Genomic DNA, 16,583 nt, shown 5'->3' with positions numbered 1-16,583 from the left:
AGCAGGGAGGTTGGAGCAGATGGCCCACTGTGGTCCCTTCCACCCTGATCCATTCTGCCATTCTGTGTGTGCGCGTCCTGAGACGAGACACGAAAGCGCCCGACACGCTCTCCCCTCCCGCCGGCCGTTATCCCGCTGGGAATGGTCCGGCGGAGCCCGCCCCGTGCCCGAGCCGGGCAGCCCGCGTCCCCCGGGCTGGCGTTGGGTGCGGCGGGAGGCGGGCCCTCCCCGCCGCTTCCTCGCCCGCTCCCGGGAGCGGGGCGGCATGGCGGGGGTGCAGCAGTGCCTGCTGCAGCTGCACCGCTGCCTGCAGCCCGGCGATGCCGGCGGCAGCGCCCTGCACGGATACAGCCTGCTCCGCAGTCTGGCCGAGACCTGCGTGGCCAGCCGGGCCAGCGGCGAGCAGGGTGCGCACACCGGGCCGGGGCTGCGCGGGGCGGCTCGTCCGCGCTGCGCTGCCCGCGCTGTGTCACTGGGGATTGCGAGGGAGGGGGAGGCCTGGCCCCGATAACCATTCACCGCGGTAAAAGCACTTGGGTGCGGCCCCTCTCCGCTGAGCTGCCCCTCGGTTGGCTGCGGTGCGAGGGCACAGGCCCGGGCCCCGAGGCCATGAGCAGGTCAGCGGCACTCGCACTTCGCTGTGGCTTTTCTGGGGACAAGCGTCAGTCCGGTCACGCTTTTGCTCCCGGGGATGGGCTGGGCGGTGTGCGTGGAGCCGAGCACCTGATGGTTCCTTGCCTCCCTGCAGCGCTGCACCTGTCCCTGGTGTTCTCCCAGGAGCATGGCTTACTCGTCTTTATCCACAGGTCCCTCGCCATCGAGGAGGTGAGTTGGCAAACTAAGGTAGTGTTTCGTTAGCGCTGTGTGAGCAACGTGTTACACATTTCAAAATCTTGTTTTTTAACTTTTCAGTTTCGAGATTGCAGGGAAGAAGCCTTGAAGTTTCTTTGTGTCTTTATGGAAAAAGTTGGTGACAAAATTCATCCTTATGCTTGTAATATTAAGGTAGGGAAATGAAAATGCTTTCCTAGAAGTGTTTTTGACAGATAGTTTAAACTAGTCTGGTGAGTGTCATGTCATAACATTCCTAGCTGTACTTCACCCCTCCCAGTCTGCCTTGCCCATCTCTAGTGTTCTTGTTAGAGCTGAAATAATTTTAATTTTTTTTTACATAAACTGTCATTCATACCAGAGAGTAGTGTGGAATTGTTTGTCCAGCTGTAGACTTAATTTTATTAACTTTTCTTTATAGACCATAGTAGGTATTGGTTCTGAAAATTACTTATTTTAATTAGCTTGTTTATTGGAAATAGTTGTAGCTTCTAATTTATACAAACTAAAATTGCCATTTAAATATAAAATTTTAAATGTTTCTATAAGGGTTAATTTTAATTATAATTTTTAAAAAATTCACCTGAGAAGTTGTTATATTTGCAATATATACACAAATTGGTGGTAACTACAATACCTGAAGTTACTGGAGTCTGGATGGCTGAACGTCTATGCTGCTTTGCATAGAAATGCTTGACCGCAGCACTGAAGTTTCTGATTGTAAATTAGTAACTACTTATTGTAAGGACTGATAGTACTGAAGTAGAAAATTTCCTCTTTAAAAATTTTACTGCAGGAACTGCAATTTCATTACTAGAGTTGGGGTTTGTAATTATGTCAGATAGTGCTGCAGTGTTGTCAGTGAAGCTGTTTCGAGGACTAGATATTATTTTAGTCTTTTTAAAAAACCTTTAGCTTGTAAGGAACAGATAGTTTAAAGAGGTAGAACAATATGTTACCTTTGAATTTCTGTCTTTACTTACAAGAATTGTTATCTTAATTTTCTATGTAGCAAATTTGTCTTAGTGTCTATACAAAAGAGAGAGCAGCAAAATGTAAAATCTCAGCACTGGAACTTCTGATTAAGGTAAAATGCATTTTCTAAATCTCTCTTGTTTCTAGAAAAGAAGTAGGAAATCTGCTTTATTACTATAGTTATACTGTATCATGCAGAAAATCTGCATGATAAGAGTTGCAGAATAAGCTGAGTTGGAAGGGATCCACAAGGATCCTTGAGTCCAGCTCTGGTCCTGCACAGCACCATCCCCAAAAGTCACACCACGTGCCTGAGAGCATTGTCCAAGCATTTCCTGAACTGTTGTCAGGTGTGGTTCTGTGACCACTTCCTTGGGGAGCCTGTTGCAGTGCCCAACCACCCTTTCGGTGGAGAACTGTTTTCTGATGGACAGCTTAAACTTCCCCTGTCACAGTTTCAGGCCATTCCCTTGAGTCCTGTCTGTCATTGGTCACCAAAGAGAAGAGAAGAGAAGAGATCAGCGTCTGCTCCACCTCTTCCTCTTGCAAGGAAGTTGTAGTCTGAGGTGGCAAGAGAAGAGTGATAGCTAATATTTAAAAAAAAAAGTTTTAATGAGAGACTGTCTTCAGTATTCTCTAGCAGGTTGCTTAGATGTGGACATGTCATTCCTTCATCTGTTAGAGCAAGACACAATTGTTTTGTGGACAGTTGCAGATCTCTCTCTCTGTTTGCTGTGGTTATTTAAGGAGGAATTCTGCCGTTCAGTTGCATTCTTGCTTTAAAATACTATATATTATTATATATGCTGTTGCAATATAAGATAAAGTATTGGGAAAGTGTGGAGGAGGAGGGCTTTTTTCCCAGAAATTTAGTTGCTGTGTGAGACAGTAGTTCCTTTGAATGCATTTAGACCCTTCTTTTGTAAATGCTTCTCTGCCTACTTAGGTTTGTTTATAAGAAACAAAACTTCCTTCTGAATTTCTCTGAGTCAATTCTGTGAATTGGATTGGCTTTATACTAGCAGGGAGAAAAATACAGTATGATAAAAGCTACTGCAGACTTGCTAAGCCTGTGCTGTAATGGAGTTTATATGTCCATATGTATAAATCATATTGTGTATAGGTTTCACATAGATGATCTATATGTAATATATATACTATAAATTAGAAGTTGTAAATTCTGTATTTATGCATATATAGGAATGTAGTTTGTAGTTAAAGTAGATTGCATGCTGTTACTCTTATTTGGACAAGTCAACTTAGATCTCTTTCACTGAGTAGCATATTTGCTTACTTAAGCTGAACTTACATGTGTGAACTGTGTTTTTATTTAGACCAAGTAGTATTGGGGTGTTGATCAAAATGCTTTCCTTTTTTTTTTTTTAATCCATCTTAGTTGCTTCACAGTTTACAACGTTCCTGTCTGATGGAAGAAATGAAAGTTAGAGAGATATTTAATAAATTTTATGAGGAGCTTGCTGCAAAAAGTAAAATTCCTGATACAGGTAGGCCTTAGTTTTCCTTCAATTGTCCACCTATACTCAGCACTGGTGAAGCTGCACCTTGAATCTTGTGTTCAGTTCTGGGCTCCTCAATACAAGAAGGACTTTGAGGGATTAGAGCAAGTCCAGAAAAGGGCAAGAGAGCTGGGGAAGGGTTTGGAGCGCAAGTGCTGTGAGGAGCAGCTGAGGGAGCTGGCCATGTTTAGCCTGGAGGAGGCTCAGGGAAGACCTTACTGCTCTCTACAGCCACCTGAAAGGAGGCTGTAGCCAGGTGGGGGTTGGTCTCCCAGCTAACAAGTCACAGGACAGGAAGAAATGACTTCAAGTTGCACCAGGGAAGGTTTAGATTTTATATTAGGAACAATTTATTCACAGAAAGGACTGTCAGTCATTGGAACAGGCTTCCAGGGAAGTGTTGGAATCACCATTGCTGAAAAGGTGTAGAAGATGTATAGATGTGGCACCTGGGGGCATGTTTCAGTGATGAGACCTGGCAGTGTTGGGTTAATGGTTGAACTTGATGATCTTAAAGGTCTGTTCTAACCTAAATAATTCTATGATTCTAAAGCTCTTTCTAATCTTATTCTACACCTGGCTAGTGTTGTCCTCAAAGCTGCAGTTTTAGTGTGGTAGTTCCTGAATTGGTCACCTCTAATGTAAGCTCATCAGTTCTACCTTGCCTGATTATATTATTTATGGCATATTAGTGTGAGCTGCAGTTTGATCATTATGGCTAGATACTGCTGAAATCTTGGCTTTACAAGTCTCATACAATTTGTGCTTGCATAGAATCCTTCAGTCTGAATTCAAGCCCAAAAACTTCTGCTAGCTGTTGGCCTTAACAAGTGTTTGCTAAATATATGTGGCCTTTAAATTAGTTTTCTGAGCCCTGTTCAAAAATAGTAAATGTGTCTAACTTACTCATGTGAGAGGAGGATTCATCTCACATTGTAGAATATAGCTACATATATGTGTGTGTGTGTATATACATATATAAAGAGGTTTGCTCCACACTTTAATCAGCAATTATACTGTTAGGCATGATTTTCTCATGGTTGCAAGTTAATAGAAGTTGCTCTGGAAATGCCGAAAGCAATGATTTCAGTGATTAAGATTTAATAATATTAAAAATTACTTTCTAGTGTTGGAAAAGATTTATGAGCTTTTGGGAGTTCTGGGAGAAGTCCAGCCTAGTGACATGATTAACAACTCTGAAAAACTATTCCGAGCTTATTTGAGAGAGCTTAGAACACAGGTATGATTGAAATTTCTTTTCATTCTTCAGTTTTTTACTTTGGTTTTCTTTTTGCATTGCTTTGGTTTTGGGTGGATTTTTTTGTCCTTTGAAGTGAATAGCACTAGCTGTTGGAATACTACTGGAGCTAATACAATTTGTAGGGATCTAGCTGGACAATAATAAAGTTTTCCTGAAAGACTGTTTAAGTTGTGTTCTCTGGCTTTGAGATGCTTTCTAAGTGAAAATTCAAGGCCATCAATAACAGCAAATTAACCAATTCACTGTGTGAAAAGGTGGTGTGTGATGATCATTCCCCAAGAAATGTTACCTTGTCATGCACTGGTAGATTCTGATTTGTTCTGTACTGGCTACAAAGTTCTTGCATGTAAACATCACATTTCTGCTAACTTTCATATGTTCTTGTGCATATATTCTGAATTTTAAAGTACTTTTAAGACATTAGTGTATTTTATCTAAATTTTGTTATGGCTGGTCTTGGTGGAACATTTCATGCTTTTCAAATGTTCTCTCATGCTTCCCTCCAAATGATGTGACATGTAGGAGTTAGGATATTTCTGTGGAGTAATTTCATAGAGTTGGGTTCTGATATAACTATTAAGTTGAAGTAAGTTATTTATGTACGCTCCTAGGAACTGGAAAGCCTTGGTGTAAATTTATCTTATCCTGAGGGTATTTTATCCTTTTCAGATGACATCTGCTACAAGGGGACCCAAGCTACCTCTTGTAGCAGGATGTCTGAGGGGACTCGTTGCACTCATGTACAACTTCACCAAGTCTGTGGATGAAGGTATGTTCTTTTTCTGTGAGAAAGGCATTGACACATTTTAATACCATTTTACAGACACCTGTACATTTAATTATTACACAGCCTAAAAGTAGCATCATTTATGTGTGTAAACTCAGAATTTAAATTTCCCTGTTAGTAGATGGTATATGCAAACTACACACACAGTCCTTGTAATCTGTCTTTGTGTGAAGTGGCTTCATCAGCATTTTTCTGTATGTAAATCTTTGAAGTGCTATTTTCTGACCACATTGGGCAGGTGTGAGAGCCACATTGAAGCTTGAATGCAGTTTGTTTGGAATGTGTTTCTCTTAATAGTCTACTTAAACATGGATATTCAGAAAAATCAGCTAATATAGATGTACAATTGTTTTCAAATTTAAGAGTATTTCAGGAAAAAATGTCTCTGTCTCGTAAAATGAGATTTCCAATATCACTGCTTCATACCAAGCATTGATAAAAATATCTTAGTCTTCACTCTGCCTACTGTGTGTCAGTAGTGAAATACTCACTGTTGGATTGTTTCACAGATCCTCAGACGGCAAAGGAGATTTTTGATTTTGCAATGAAGGCAATCAACCCACAGGTAAGTCTGCTATGTGTTAATTGTTCTGCATAAACAAATTAACTCTGGTGAAGAGTAAATCACAGTGACAAACCTTTTCTTTTATTACAGGTTGATCAGAAACGATATGCAGTACCTCTAGGTAAGACGTAAACTATTTACATTCATGCTGAGGTGGATAGTCTTGTCAGAAATTGTTTATTCTTTACTGGATGTGTTCAGATATCTCTAATCTTCATTCTTCTAAGCTGGCCAGGGAGAAAGCTGCTGTACTTCAAATCAGAATATAGAGTTTAACAAGTATTTGGTTAAACTAGACAAGGTCTAATCAGCTTATGAATAGCAGCGTAATACTTGATGCCATTTGCCCCTCTGAGTAGTACAAAACTGTGATGTGAGAAAGAAATGGTAGAAATAAGAGGAGTGTAGCTAATTAGGAGAAAAAAGGCGTGACAGTGGATTGAGTTAAAAAAAATAAGGAGAGAAATTTCACTGGAACGAGAAAAAGAATGGGAGGAAAATAGGAAGAATAGAAATTGGCCTGTGAAATGTGAGTGGCTTATGTAGACATTGCAAAAATGCAAGGTTTGAGTATTAGGCCCATGGTAACTGTGAGGGATAAAACCCTCTTTAAAGGTAGTCTGTCCTCTCCCCAGTTAATTCATTAAAGATCTTGAATTTTCATTTATGTTTATATTTGGAATAGTGAAATTACAGTTTATATTAATTCTTTATTTGTCTGCCTCACAGTTTGGCAGAGGAGGGGACTTGTGCATGTGTCCTGACAACAGACACCACATCTTCTGAATTGTGGAATCAAGTATTTTTATTTATAACCACTGAAGTCCCTTTCTTTTTCAATAGTAATGTAAATTACATCAGAACATAGCTGTGTGTTCCATAATGGTTTACATTTAAAAAGAGGATTTTGGAAGGTTGTTTTTATGCTTAAATTCTTAATGTTTGCAAACTGATACTGTAGAGTATCAGTAGAGGCTGGTGGAATAAATTTTATATCCTCAGTCCTAATGTGGACTTTCACAGTCTGGGCTGGTTGTGTAAAATGTGATGTAAGTCTGGTTTTTAATGAGAGTTGTTTTGAATTGCAGCTGGGTTACAGTTGTTCATCTGGCACTCTGCTCAGTTTGGAGCATTGCTCCTGGACAACTATGTGTCCCTCTATGAAGTGATGTGCAAATGGTGTGGCCACACACATCAGGAGCTGAAGAAAGCCAGTTATTCTGCACTGGATTCATTCCTTAAGCAGGTGTGGTAACTTCACTGGGATCTCTAAGTCTAAAGCAAAATTAAATTTCTTGAAATAATGGGGATATTTGGTGCTTGGAAGTTCAATGAATCTATTTAATGAATAATTATTTTGTTAAATTTTTTAGTGCTTTGTATTACAAGCTAGTTATTTTCTAAGACTTACTGTCATTTTTTGTGAAATGCTGGAGTGTTTGCATCTGTTTTACAGATTTCTTTAATGGTGGCTAAGGATGCAGAGCTACACAAGAGCAAGTTGCAGTTCTTCATGGAGCAGTTCTATGGAACCATCAGGAGGATGGATTCAAGCAGCAAAGAGTTGTCCATCGCCATTCGCGGATATGGGCTTTTTGCATCAGTATGTGTAAAGGAGGTTTTTCTGGTGGAGAAGCTTATTGAAAGCATGTAAAGCTAGGGCTCATATACCATGCATTTTACAATTTTACACAGCTCTTTCTAATAGGGACTGCTCCTGATTCTGGACTAAGTGTTGGACTTAATTAATTACACTGTAAAATACCTTTTGGGTGAAAATTTTCAAACGTATGCTGAATCTAGTGGGAGCTCTTGCATCATTGGGTTGTAGTTGTTACTTCTTGTGCACAAGTTCTGAAGTGGAAAAACAGGAGCTTCATATACAGCTGTCAAAAAACTTGGGAGTGTACTTATTTGCTTAAGTATAGGCAATACCTTCTTATCTCTCTCTGCATTTAAATGGTAGAATCCGGGCTTCGTTCTGAAAGCAGTTGAGAGATTCTTACAGAGCTCACTCAAACAGCTAAAAGGCACTGTCTGCAGGACAGTAAGAGGTCACTTGTGAAAAAAAAAAACAGAAAGTAAAATACAACAAGAAACAACAAACCAAACCATGCAATATGGATGGCAGGTATGTTTTTCAGGTAGAACCATTAGGAGCAACTTCCAGTTTCTGTCAGCAGTCAATTAAAATGGGAATATAACAATCAAGTTCCATAAAGAAAGAGTGGTATTTATGTATTTGCAGCCTCTGTGCTTGATGGTGGTACCACAGTTTTTATAAAATAAATTCTAGACTGTTTTTTTTTTTGTCTCTGCAAAAATGCAGGTTAAATGATCTCAAAGATTATTTAGAGAAGTTCAGGAATGGCAATAGAATATATGGTTATTAGCTGTGTCTTCTTTCTGCTGCCTTTTGAGCAGAGTGCATTTGTTTGTAGAATTTTCTGTGTGCTTTGTTCCAACCTAGTCTTCCTCTTCTGTGACGTGAGGTAGAAAGGAATTGAGTTCAAGGTATTGGTTCCAGGAAAAATGAAGTGTTTCAGATTACAAAGAACCCCATTAAAAACATCTATTATGAAATACAAGAATTTAAAATTGCATAATGTAAATATAGAGATAGGATAATACTGCAAATTTTAACAAATTTAATGCTCCAGTACCTATAAATATCTAATATGTTAAGACATATTAATACTTGTTACTGTATTTAAGTTAAATCTTGGCCAAGCATCAGATACTGAGTTGTGAGGAATAGAGTCTTGCTGCTGTTTCAAGTTGTAGCACTGAACTTGTGCTCGTGCTTGGTTCAGTTTCAAGGCAGAATATTTCTTTAATTGCTGAAATAAAATATTACTTGAAGTTCTGCAAGTGATAAATGGATAGTCTTAATTTTGTCTTAATGTTTTTAGACAGACTTTAGGCTGACTTTAGGCTTTCTACCTTTAGGCTCACAGCCATATTTCACTGTTACGTAAATCAGTCCATTCTTTGCCATAGTCAGTTCCCTACCACAGTTCTTGCCTTTGACCTGGTTCCTGTCCACAAAGACTTGTTTCTGACCTAGTTCATGCTGTGATATACAAATCATTCTGTAGAAATTTTTAAGCTTTGTTGCAAACCCTCTGTTACTCTTTGGGATACTTTTCACTTGTTCGTTAGTTTAGGAATAATCTTTATAGGTTCTGTTTGTACAAGACCTATAAAAATAAAAGTTCAGAATTTGGACTGCTTGGCTAATAGTAGTAATCTGTCAGTGATAATCAGTTAAGCTACATTAAGATGAGCCACTTATTACTTTAATGCACCTAATTCAAAATGTAAGTGAATCTAAGCATCCGTAATGCAATATTTAAGATATTTGCAGCCAAACTCCCATGTTTTTCACTCTTATTTCATGAATATAAATTCATGTCACTGAAAGGTCAAATCCTTTTATAGTAAAATACACTGCATTAGTGAACTCTTGCTATACTCCATGTCAGGTACATGTATGTTTCTCATACATGTAGCGAGCACTTGAAGTTAGTTTTTTCAGGTGTAGTGAGTTTCTGGAGAAGCTTCAGTTATTCCTGTTATGGTTCAGTGAAGATGTGGCTGGGTTTTAGGGCTACAGCATGCATTTATTTGCTCATCTCTACAAAATTGCCAAACCAGGTTTTTATTTTCTCTCTGAAAGCCCTGTAAAGCTATACATCCTGAGGATGTGGACAATATGTATGTGGAGCTCCTTCAGCGTTGTAAGCAAATGTTCCTCACAGAAGCAGAAACAATAGATGACCATCTGTATCAGCTACCAAGTTTCCTTCAGTCCATTGCAAGTGTGATATTCCATATAGATACAGTAAGTGGAGTATTTAAAGTACCACCCAATTCTTTCATGGAGTTGCAGATATGTGAGGAGGTAATAGCTGTGAACCTACCTATGGTAAAAGGTGTTTATTTAACTGAAATGTAATGATACCTAGCCCCTAGGGGATAGGAAGAATATTAGGAGAATGCTCTAATGGATTTTATTTGAATAAAGAAAATGCACTGAATATGCTAAATGAAATGCTACAGTGCATTGAAATGAAAACCATGATAGACAAATGTGAATATGTTTTATTTGTTTTATGTTCTTTATTTGAATGTAGCCATAACCTTTCTGTCTTTATACCACTTTGGTGCTGCTTTGTCTTTTGGTACTGATACTTAGCATGTTCTCTGAGACTGATACATTGATTCTGCTATGATGTCATGCTGTCTGTTTAATTGAGAGTTTTCTGGATCTTACCTGGAGCTGTGAAGTAAGATTGGGGCATACATGTTGTATTCAGGTGGTTATGGATAACAGATTGTGATGCTGTTACTGTTCTTATTTAAATTGGTACTTTTATGATAAGCTTAAAACTAGATTCACTGAAGCACTAATCTGTTCAGGAGCTACTTTCTGTAATGTGGTCCAGGAAACTTTTGTACTCTGTTTGTTTAGTTTTATTTGGGGAGGATTTTGTTGTTGCTGTTGTTTTTTGTTTGGGGTTTTTGTATATCTAATATGAATTCACTTGCTAACTCTCTTCTTGTTCTCAGAGCAGATAATGATGCAAGCTCTTGTAACAATGTAACATGCTGAAATAATTCCACATAATATGCATAATGGATGTTTTGTTTTTCTTTATTCTAGGTTCCTGAGGTATACACTCCAGTTCTTGAACATCTAGTAGTGCTGCAGATCAGCAGCTTTCCACAGTACAGTGAAAAATTGCAGCCAGTCTGTTACAGATCGATAATAAAGGTGTTTCTGTCTCTCTCAGGAAAAGGTCCAGTTTTCTGGAGCTTTATTAGCACTGTGGGTGAGTCTGTGATACTAACTTTGTTGGAGTTTTTTGGGATTGTGGGTTTTTTCCTTTGGTTGTTTTTTTCCCCCCTAAATTGCATAACTGATTCTAGGAGAGAAATGTGGAATACCCATTCAGGATCAAAATTAAGCTTGTCTTGTTCTCTAATAATGGAGGCTGAATGTTTTCACGATGGTATTTTTCAATATCCACTGTTAAATAACTTCAACAATGCATTTAACAATCATTTTGGATAACAAAGTGGTTATGATTTAGGGCAGGAAAATGCTTTTATGTGATAAGACTTGCATTCCTGCTCTGAAGAATTATGGGAAGAAAGGGATTTCATAGCAAAGTGTACGAAAATCTGTTCAATGTCCTTTCAGTTACCCCTAAAAATAGGGTGACTGTTATCTCTATTAGAAATGCAATTTTTTTATGCCCTTGAACTTTTAAATTGTAAAATTCCAAATATGAAGTTAGGTATAGGTCTTTGAATGTCAAACTGAATGTGTCAACATTGGTAACTGACAGTTCGAGTATTCTCAAGCTGACATTTCTTTTCAATGATTTTCAGAAATTATTTTTTATTTCTTTCATCTATTTATCATGGCTTTTCTCTATTGCTGGGGAATGTTAATTGTTTCTCATGTTCTTGAGTTGGGAAGTGGTACACCCAAGTACTATGTTGATCTTAAGTCCCTGAACAAAACTGGGGGTTGTTGCCTTTTCAATAAGGGTATTATGGGTGATGCCTTGGTTGTCATTCATAATCAGGAAAAAGTCATAGAAGTATTGAGAAAAAGTAGTAAGAAGCAAGTTCAGGATTGGTTGCCTGTGGAGCATCCTAGAGTCAAGGCTTTGATTTGGGCTATTTCATCCTTAAAGGAAAAATTCTGTGTTCTTTTTCCTCTCCCCTACCATGACCGAATATAGAAAACTGATTTGTTTCATTGTTAATGTAGTGAGTGATATGAATGCCATGCTCTTTAAATCTATTAAGGCAATTTTGGTTTTTATTTGTTTCAGTGCATCAGGGATTAATCAGAATTTTCTCCAAGCCAAGCACATTTTCAAAGGTAAAATAACTGTTTAAACATACTTATTTCATTTAGATTCCTAGAGCATACATTCCATTCCTGTTCTTGACAGCCTAACCCAGTAAACAAGGGAATGCCCAAAGAAGCAAAAATACTACTATTCATTTTGTTATTAGTCCATTAGTGTTATTGGTTCATTTGTTCTTAAGTCTCTCATCCCCACCTCTGCTCAGCACAGTGTGAATATGCCTCTTGTGCTGGATAAAGAAAATTACAGGAAATAGACTTCTGTTTGGTCAGGTTGTCTGTAATAAAGTAGGTTGTAATTAAAGTCATCCAGCTTTCTTCTGTGTTAAATTTTAGGCATTTTAAACATTACTGAATGCTTGTATTAAGCAAGGATATTAAAGCTTTTTAATCCTGTGCAGCAGAGAAAATTTCTCAAATAACTGAGCACTAGGAGAACAACCTTAGAGGTTTTTTGGAATGAGGTGGTTGTTTTGTGTTCTTTTCAGATTGATGGAGAAAACAAAACATTCCATGTTTCTACCTGCAGCAGTAATGTTACATTATGTTTCATGGGTCAGGTAGTTCCATAGGCAGTTGTACTGGGATTTGGCTGAGATTAAGTTAATTTTTCCCATAGCAGCCGTCATGAAGCTGTGCTTGTATTTGTGCTATTTGTAGCTGTGATACACATTTCCAGTGTTGATAACACACTAGTATTTTGGCTACTGCTGAGCAGCACTGGCACGGCATCAAGGCTGGCTTTCCAACATTTTCCCTCACTGTCTGACAAACACTGTGTCCCTTCAGGATTTTTCTCTAAAAGAAACTTCTGGATCAGAAGAAGCCTTTGAAGCTGGAGAAGTTGGGACACGAAGATCGAAAGTACCAACTTATAAGGACTATCTGTACCTCTTTAGAAGTCTACTGAGCTGTGACACAATGAAGGTAAAGCATAATTAACGTGGAAATACAAAATGAAACCGAAAATGAAATGTGATCCCTAATCCTGCTGTCATATAGCTGCTTTTCTAGCTTCAGACTTTTTCCAAATGTCGTGCTGTAGAAGGACTGTTTTCTGGTTTTAGTTGGATTTTATGGCTGCTAAATTAATTAAACAGGGATTAATTTATGCCTTCAAAGCTGAGAAATATCTAAAACTGGATTCTCTATATCATTTAAATGCTAGTTTGTAAATTAAAGAAATAATTTTCATTTGTGTTTTGAAATATGAACATTTTTATCCTACAAAGGAATGTGTTTTTGAAGATGCAAACTTTCTTACTGAAAATGCGCAACTGCAATCCCTGAGTCGTGTCCTGTATGATGAACTTATAAAATCTGTTTTGAAGATTATTGAGAAATTGGACCTGACTGTTCAGAAACTGGATGTTAGTGAACAGGTGAGACCTGAGGACCTATCCATTCACTTCTGCTGTTATAGGGGAAACAAAATCATATCCCTTGTTTTGTTTTCGTTATGCCTAGATGGTACCCTTTGGTGTCCTTGAAGTAACATTTAAAATGTTTTTCTTAGTATTTCTGAATGTTGCATTGCAGTGTTAGGAGATGGAAACATTAGAACCAACAGATGTTCACAGAATCTGTTAGTTTAGACTTTGGAATCTACTGGTTTTTATTTTTTGACTGGCTTTCTACTTAGAAGCAGGCATCTCTTATTTTCCCTTGCAATTACTGATCTGTCATCTGTTAGTCCTTCCTTTCGCGGAGTACCTAGTAACAGCTAGAAAAAGACAGACTGTTAGTGTGGCAAAATAAATGTGTAAAAGCTTTATGTGTTGTCACAGATCCAGTGTTCTTTCTTCAACATTTGTTTTCAGGATGGAAATGCAGGTGACAGTGCTTTGGTTGGGCCTTCTTCTGACCCTGCTTCAAACCTTCAGCCGACGAAGCCAATAGATTTTATTGCCTTTATAAATCTAGTGGAATTCTGCAGGTATTGATAAGTTTTTTTGTAATTTCAAAATTACAAAGTGGTTGGAAGAAGTTTGAGTTGAAATACGTTTAAGATGCTTGCTTCTGAGTTAGTTTGATAGATCATATTTCAAAATGCACAAACAAGAAGACAGAAAGCGTTTTTCAGACACCTGGACCATAGGTAAACACATGCAGGCTCATCAGCTCAGGTTTTTTAAAAGAATATGAGAGACATTAATTAGTATTTCATTATTTGGGTGTAGTTGTTGTTCATTATATGTTGTAAATTCCAGTATTATCCTGACCACATATCCTAAATACATCTTCATAGACTAGTAAGGGGCACTAAGTGAAAGGTACTGCATTAGTTGCCTGTGGAGGTCCAGGAATGAAATGTGATATATGAGGATGTGTGCTTTTATAAATTCAATAATGATATATAATAGGTGAGAAATGGCTTTGCCCTCTAAAACAAAATTAAAATCTTCCTGTGCTTGACTCAGAATGCAGCATGCATTCTGTCTGCATTCTGTTACAGCAATATTTCTTTCTTGTACTGAGATGAAAGTTTTTTAAAAGTAAAACTTTGATTACTTTTTTCTTTTTTTTCTTTCTCTGTTGTCTGTGAATTGGTTTTAGAGAGATACTTCCAGAGAAGCATGTGGAATACTTTTACCCTTGGATATATTCCTTTGGTTATGAGCTTATTGTACATTCAACAAGACTACCTCTTATTAGTGGATTCTACAAGCTGCTGTCAATTACAATGAAAATTGCCAAGAGGATAAAATACTTTGAGGTGAGATCTTTCACCCAGTGGAGGGGTAACATGTTGTATTAATGACTGTGTCATTCCTTATGTATAGTATTTTGTTCCCTATGGAAAATAGTTAATTGAAACTGTTACTGGGTTGTTTCAGATATTTATAGCTTCCTGTGCCTCCAGAATTAGAAGCACATTAATAGTGAAAATTTAGACTAGAAGCCCAGTTTCTGAAGAGACAACATCCATGTGTAATCACAGAACCTCCAGATTGTTAGGGTTGGAAGGGACCTCTGGAATTCATCAAGTCCAACCTCTCCACATAGGCAGTGTCACCTAGAGCAGGTGACACAGCAACTCATCAAGGTGGGTTTGGAATGTCTTCAGAGAGGGAGAGTCCATGACCTCCCTGGGCAGCCTTTTCCAGGGCTCTTTCCAAAATCCTGATCTGGGTGAACAGAGAGATGGGAGGTAGCTTTGCAGTGTAGGTGGTATAAAAGATATTTTGGATAGAAATAATCTAACCAGAACAGCAGAGTTGTGTATGGGTTAATGCCTTAACTTCTGGAGTATATTCCTGCTCCACTCACTGATTTCAACAGGGAATATGATGCCCCAGTGGTGGGTGCACTAGCTGTGGTTTGGAAGCTATTGGACTAAAACACATGGGTGTGTAGCCCCACACAGAGCCCAGAGTTGTCCCTGCCACTGCTGCTGATGGCACCAAGTGAGGCACCTTTGGAAACTCATGGGTGTGGATGCTTGTACAGTGGACATTGTTGAAAATTGTTTTGTTGTTGCACGTTTGTACATTGTACCTTGTTACATTCTTGCCACCTGGACATCCACTGTTAGAGAAGTTTGGGTTTTTATGGTTTGTTGCATGAGCAGAGGAAATTAAACCATTGAAAAGTTACTTTGCAGTCGTATAGCTCTTGTTTATTCTCATAATGTTTAATGTATTCCAAAAAGTTGACCCTCAGTGAACCATCTTAATGTTAATTTCTAACCTCTGAATGATCAAAGATACATTTCAAGTTTTCACTGACACCAGTTTCGTATTGGACAGTATGATATATGTATTCTGAGTTGAACTTATGGCTCATATATGAACTATGTGCTTCTTAATAGTACTGTCTTGTGGTTTCTGTTTGGTAGGATGCCAGCCCAAGAAGTTTCAGAAGATGTCCTGAAGACCCAGAAAAAAGCTCTTGCTTTTCACTGTTTGTAAAGTTTGGAAAAGAGGTAAGGAATGTTGCTCCCTAACTTACTTAGGCTGAATTAAAACATATAGGATTCAATCAGAATTCTGTCTTCTGAGGAATCTTAAACACAGTAGAGGTATTCTTACTTTTTGAGCTGTGCAACATAGTGGAATTTTAAGATCCTTTTTGGTTAGTTTTTTTTTAATGTCAGAAGAGGTTTATTGGTCACCAGTTCACATACAATTGAGAAAGAACAGTATAAATATTTCTGGTAACTGTCTGCAGTTGAATGAAATTCCAGTATTGGTTTTGGCTTATTTTACATGGGTTTTGATATAGCTAAACTAAGATTTTAAAAGGTTTGTGTTTGTTCTCAATCTATTTATATGACTTTTAGGTTGCAGCAAAAATGAAACAGTATAAAGATGAGTTGTTGGCATCTTGTCTGATTTTTTTGCTCTCTTTACCACATGACATCATCATGCTTGATATCAAAGCATATATTCCTGCTCTGCAGGTGAGTCAAAGTGATGTACAGCTAACACTTTTTTTCCCTAAAATATGTGCAAACATTCTGTAACAAAGTCAGTATTAAGGTAACTATTAAGGCAGCTGTTAAGCTATCTACAGTCTTCTGTAAGACAGAACACAAATGACTTGACTCTTTGGATAAAAAGTAAATAGTTGGGATTTGTTTTTGCACTAGTCAGACTCTCTTAGTGCCTGTGTTGCAATATAAACATATCTCCTGTGCTAATCTTGAGTGAGATGCTAAACAGAGAAAAGTTATTGCAAAGGGAAATGCACACTAGATGCTTTTAAATTTGTCTTTTTTACCATTAAGTAATACTAGTGAATAAGTGTGAAAGACTGAT

General features: G+C 38.1%; 1 protein-coding gene across 4 annotated transcripts in view; it reads left to right on the top strand.

The window, feature by feature from the left end:
* The first annotated feature begins 250 nt into the window (after positions 1 to 250).
* The window catches only part of PRKDC (protein kinase, DNA-activated, catalytic subunit), an 80,540-nt gene continuing 64,207 nt past the window's right edge, over positions 251 to 16,583 (top strand). For 3 of the 4 annotated variants that reach the window (XR_014953402.1, XM_085573789.1, XM_021536576.4), the window contains exons 1-20: positions 251 to 407; positions 749 to 825; positions 913 to 1,005; positions 1,844 to 1,918; positions 3,203 to 3,311; positions 4,451 to 4,563; positions 5,254 to 5,353; positions 5,881 to 5,936; positions 6,027 to 6,057; positions 7,025 to 7,182; positions 7,393 to 7,539; positions 9,616 to 9,780; positions 10,603 to 10,771; positions 11,786 to 11,835; positions 12,613 to 12,750; positions 13,056 to 13,205; positions 13,644 to 13,759; positions 14,380 to 14,539; positions 15,662 to 15,748; positions 16,106 to 16,225. Coding sequence is in view for 3 of the 4 variants with exons in the window: in XM_085573789.1 (XP_085429915.1) it covers positions 266 to 407; positions 749 to 825; positions 913 to 1,005; positions 1,844 to 1,918; positions 3,203 to 3,311; positions 4,451 to 4,563; positions 5,254 to 5,353; positions 5,881 to 5,936; positions 6,027 to 6,057; positions 7,025 to 7,182; positions 7,393 to 7,539; positions 9,616 to 9,780; positions 10,603 to 10,771; positions 11,786 to 11,835; positions 12,613 to 12,750; positions 13,056 to 13,205; positions 13,644 to 13,759; positions 14,380 to 14,539; positions 15,662 to 15,748; positions 16,106 to 16,225 (2,256 nt within the window). In the remaining variant the exon portion in view is untranslated. Of the gene's footprint in view, positions 408 to 493; positions 618 to 748; positions 826 to 912; positions 1,006 to 1,843; positions 1,919 to 3,202; positions 3,312 to 4,450; positions 4,564 to 5,253; positions 5,354 to 5,880; positions 5,937 to 6,026; positions 6,058 to 7,024; positions 7,183 to 7,392; positions 7,540 to 9,615; positions 9,781 to 10,602; positions 10,772 to 11,785; positions 11,836 to 12,612; positions 12,751 to 13,055; positions 13,206 to 13,643; positions 13,760 to 14,379; positions 14,540 to 15,661; positions 15,749 to 16,105; positions 16,226 to 16,583 lie in introns of those variants that run through there. The other variant, XM_085573790.1, reaches the window with a different exon arrangement.

The sequence above is a fragment of the Lonchura striata genome, chromosome 2, assembly GCF_050655825.1.
Source record: "Lonchura striata isolate lonStrDom1 chromosome 2, ASM5065582v1, whole genome shotgun sequence".
NCBI lineage: Eukaryota > Metazoa > Chordata > Aves > Passeriformes > Estrildidae > Lonchura > Lonchura striata.
Note: the sequence above shows the minus strand (reverse complement) of the source record. Positions and strands in the feature narration are given on the sequence as shown.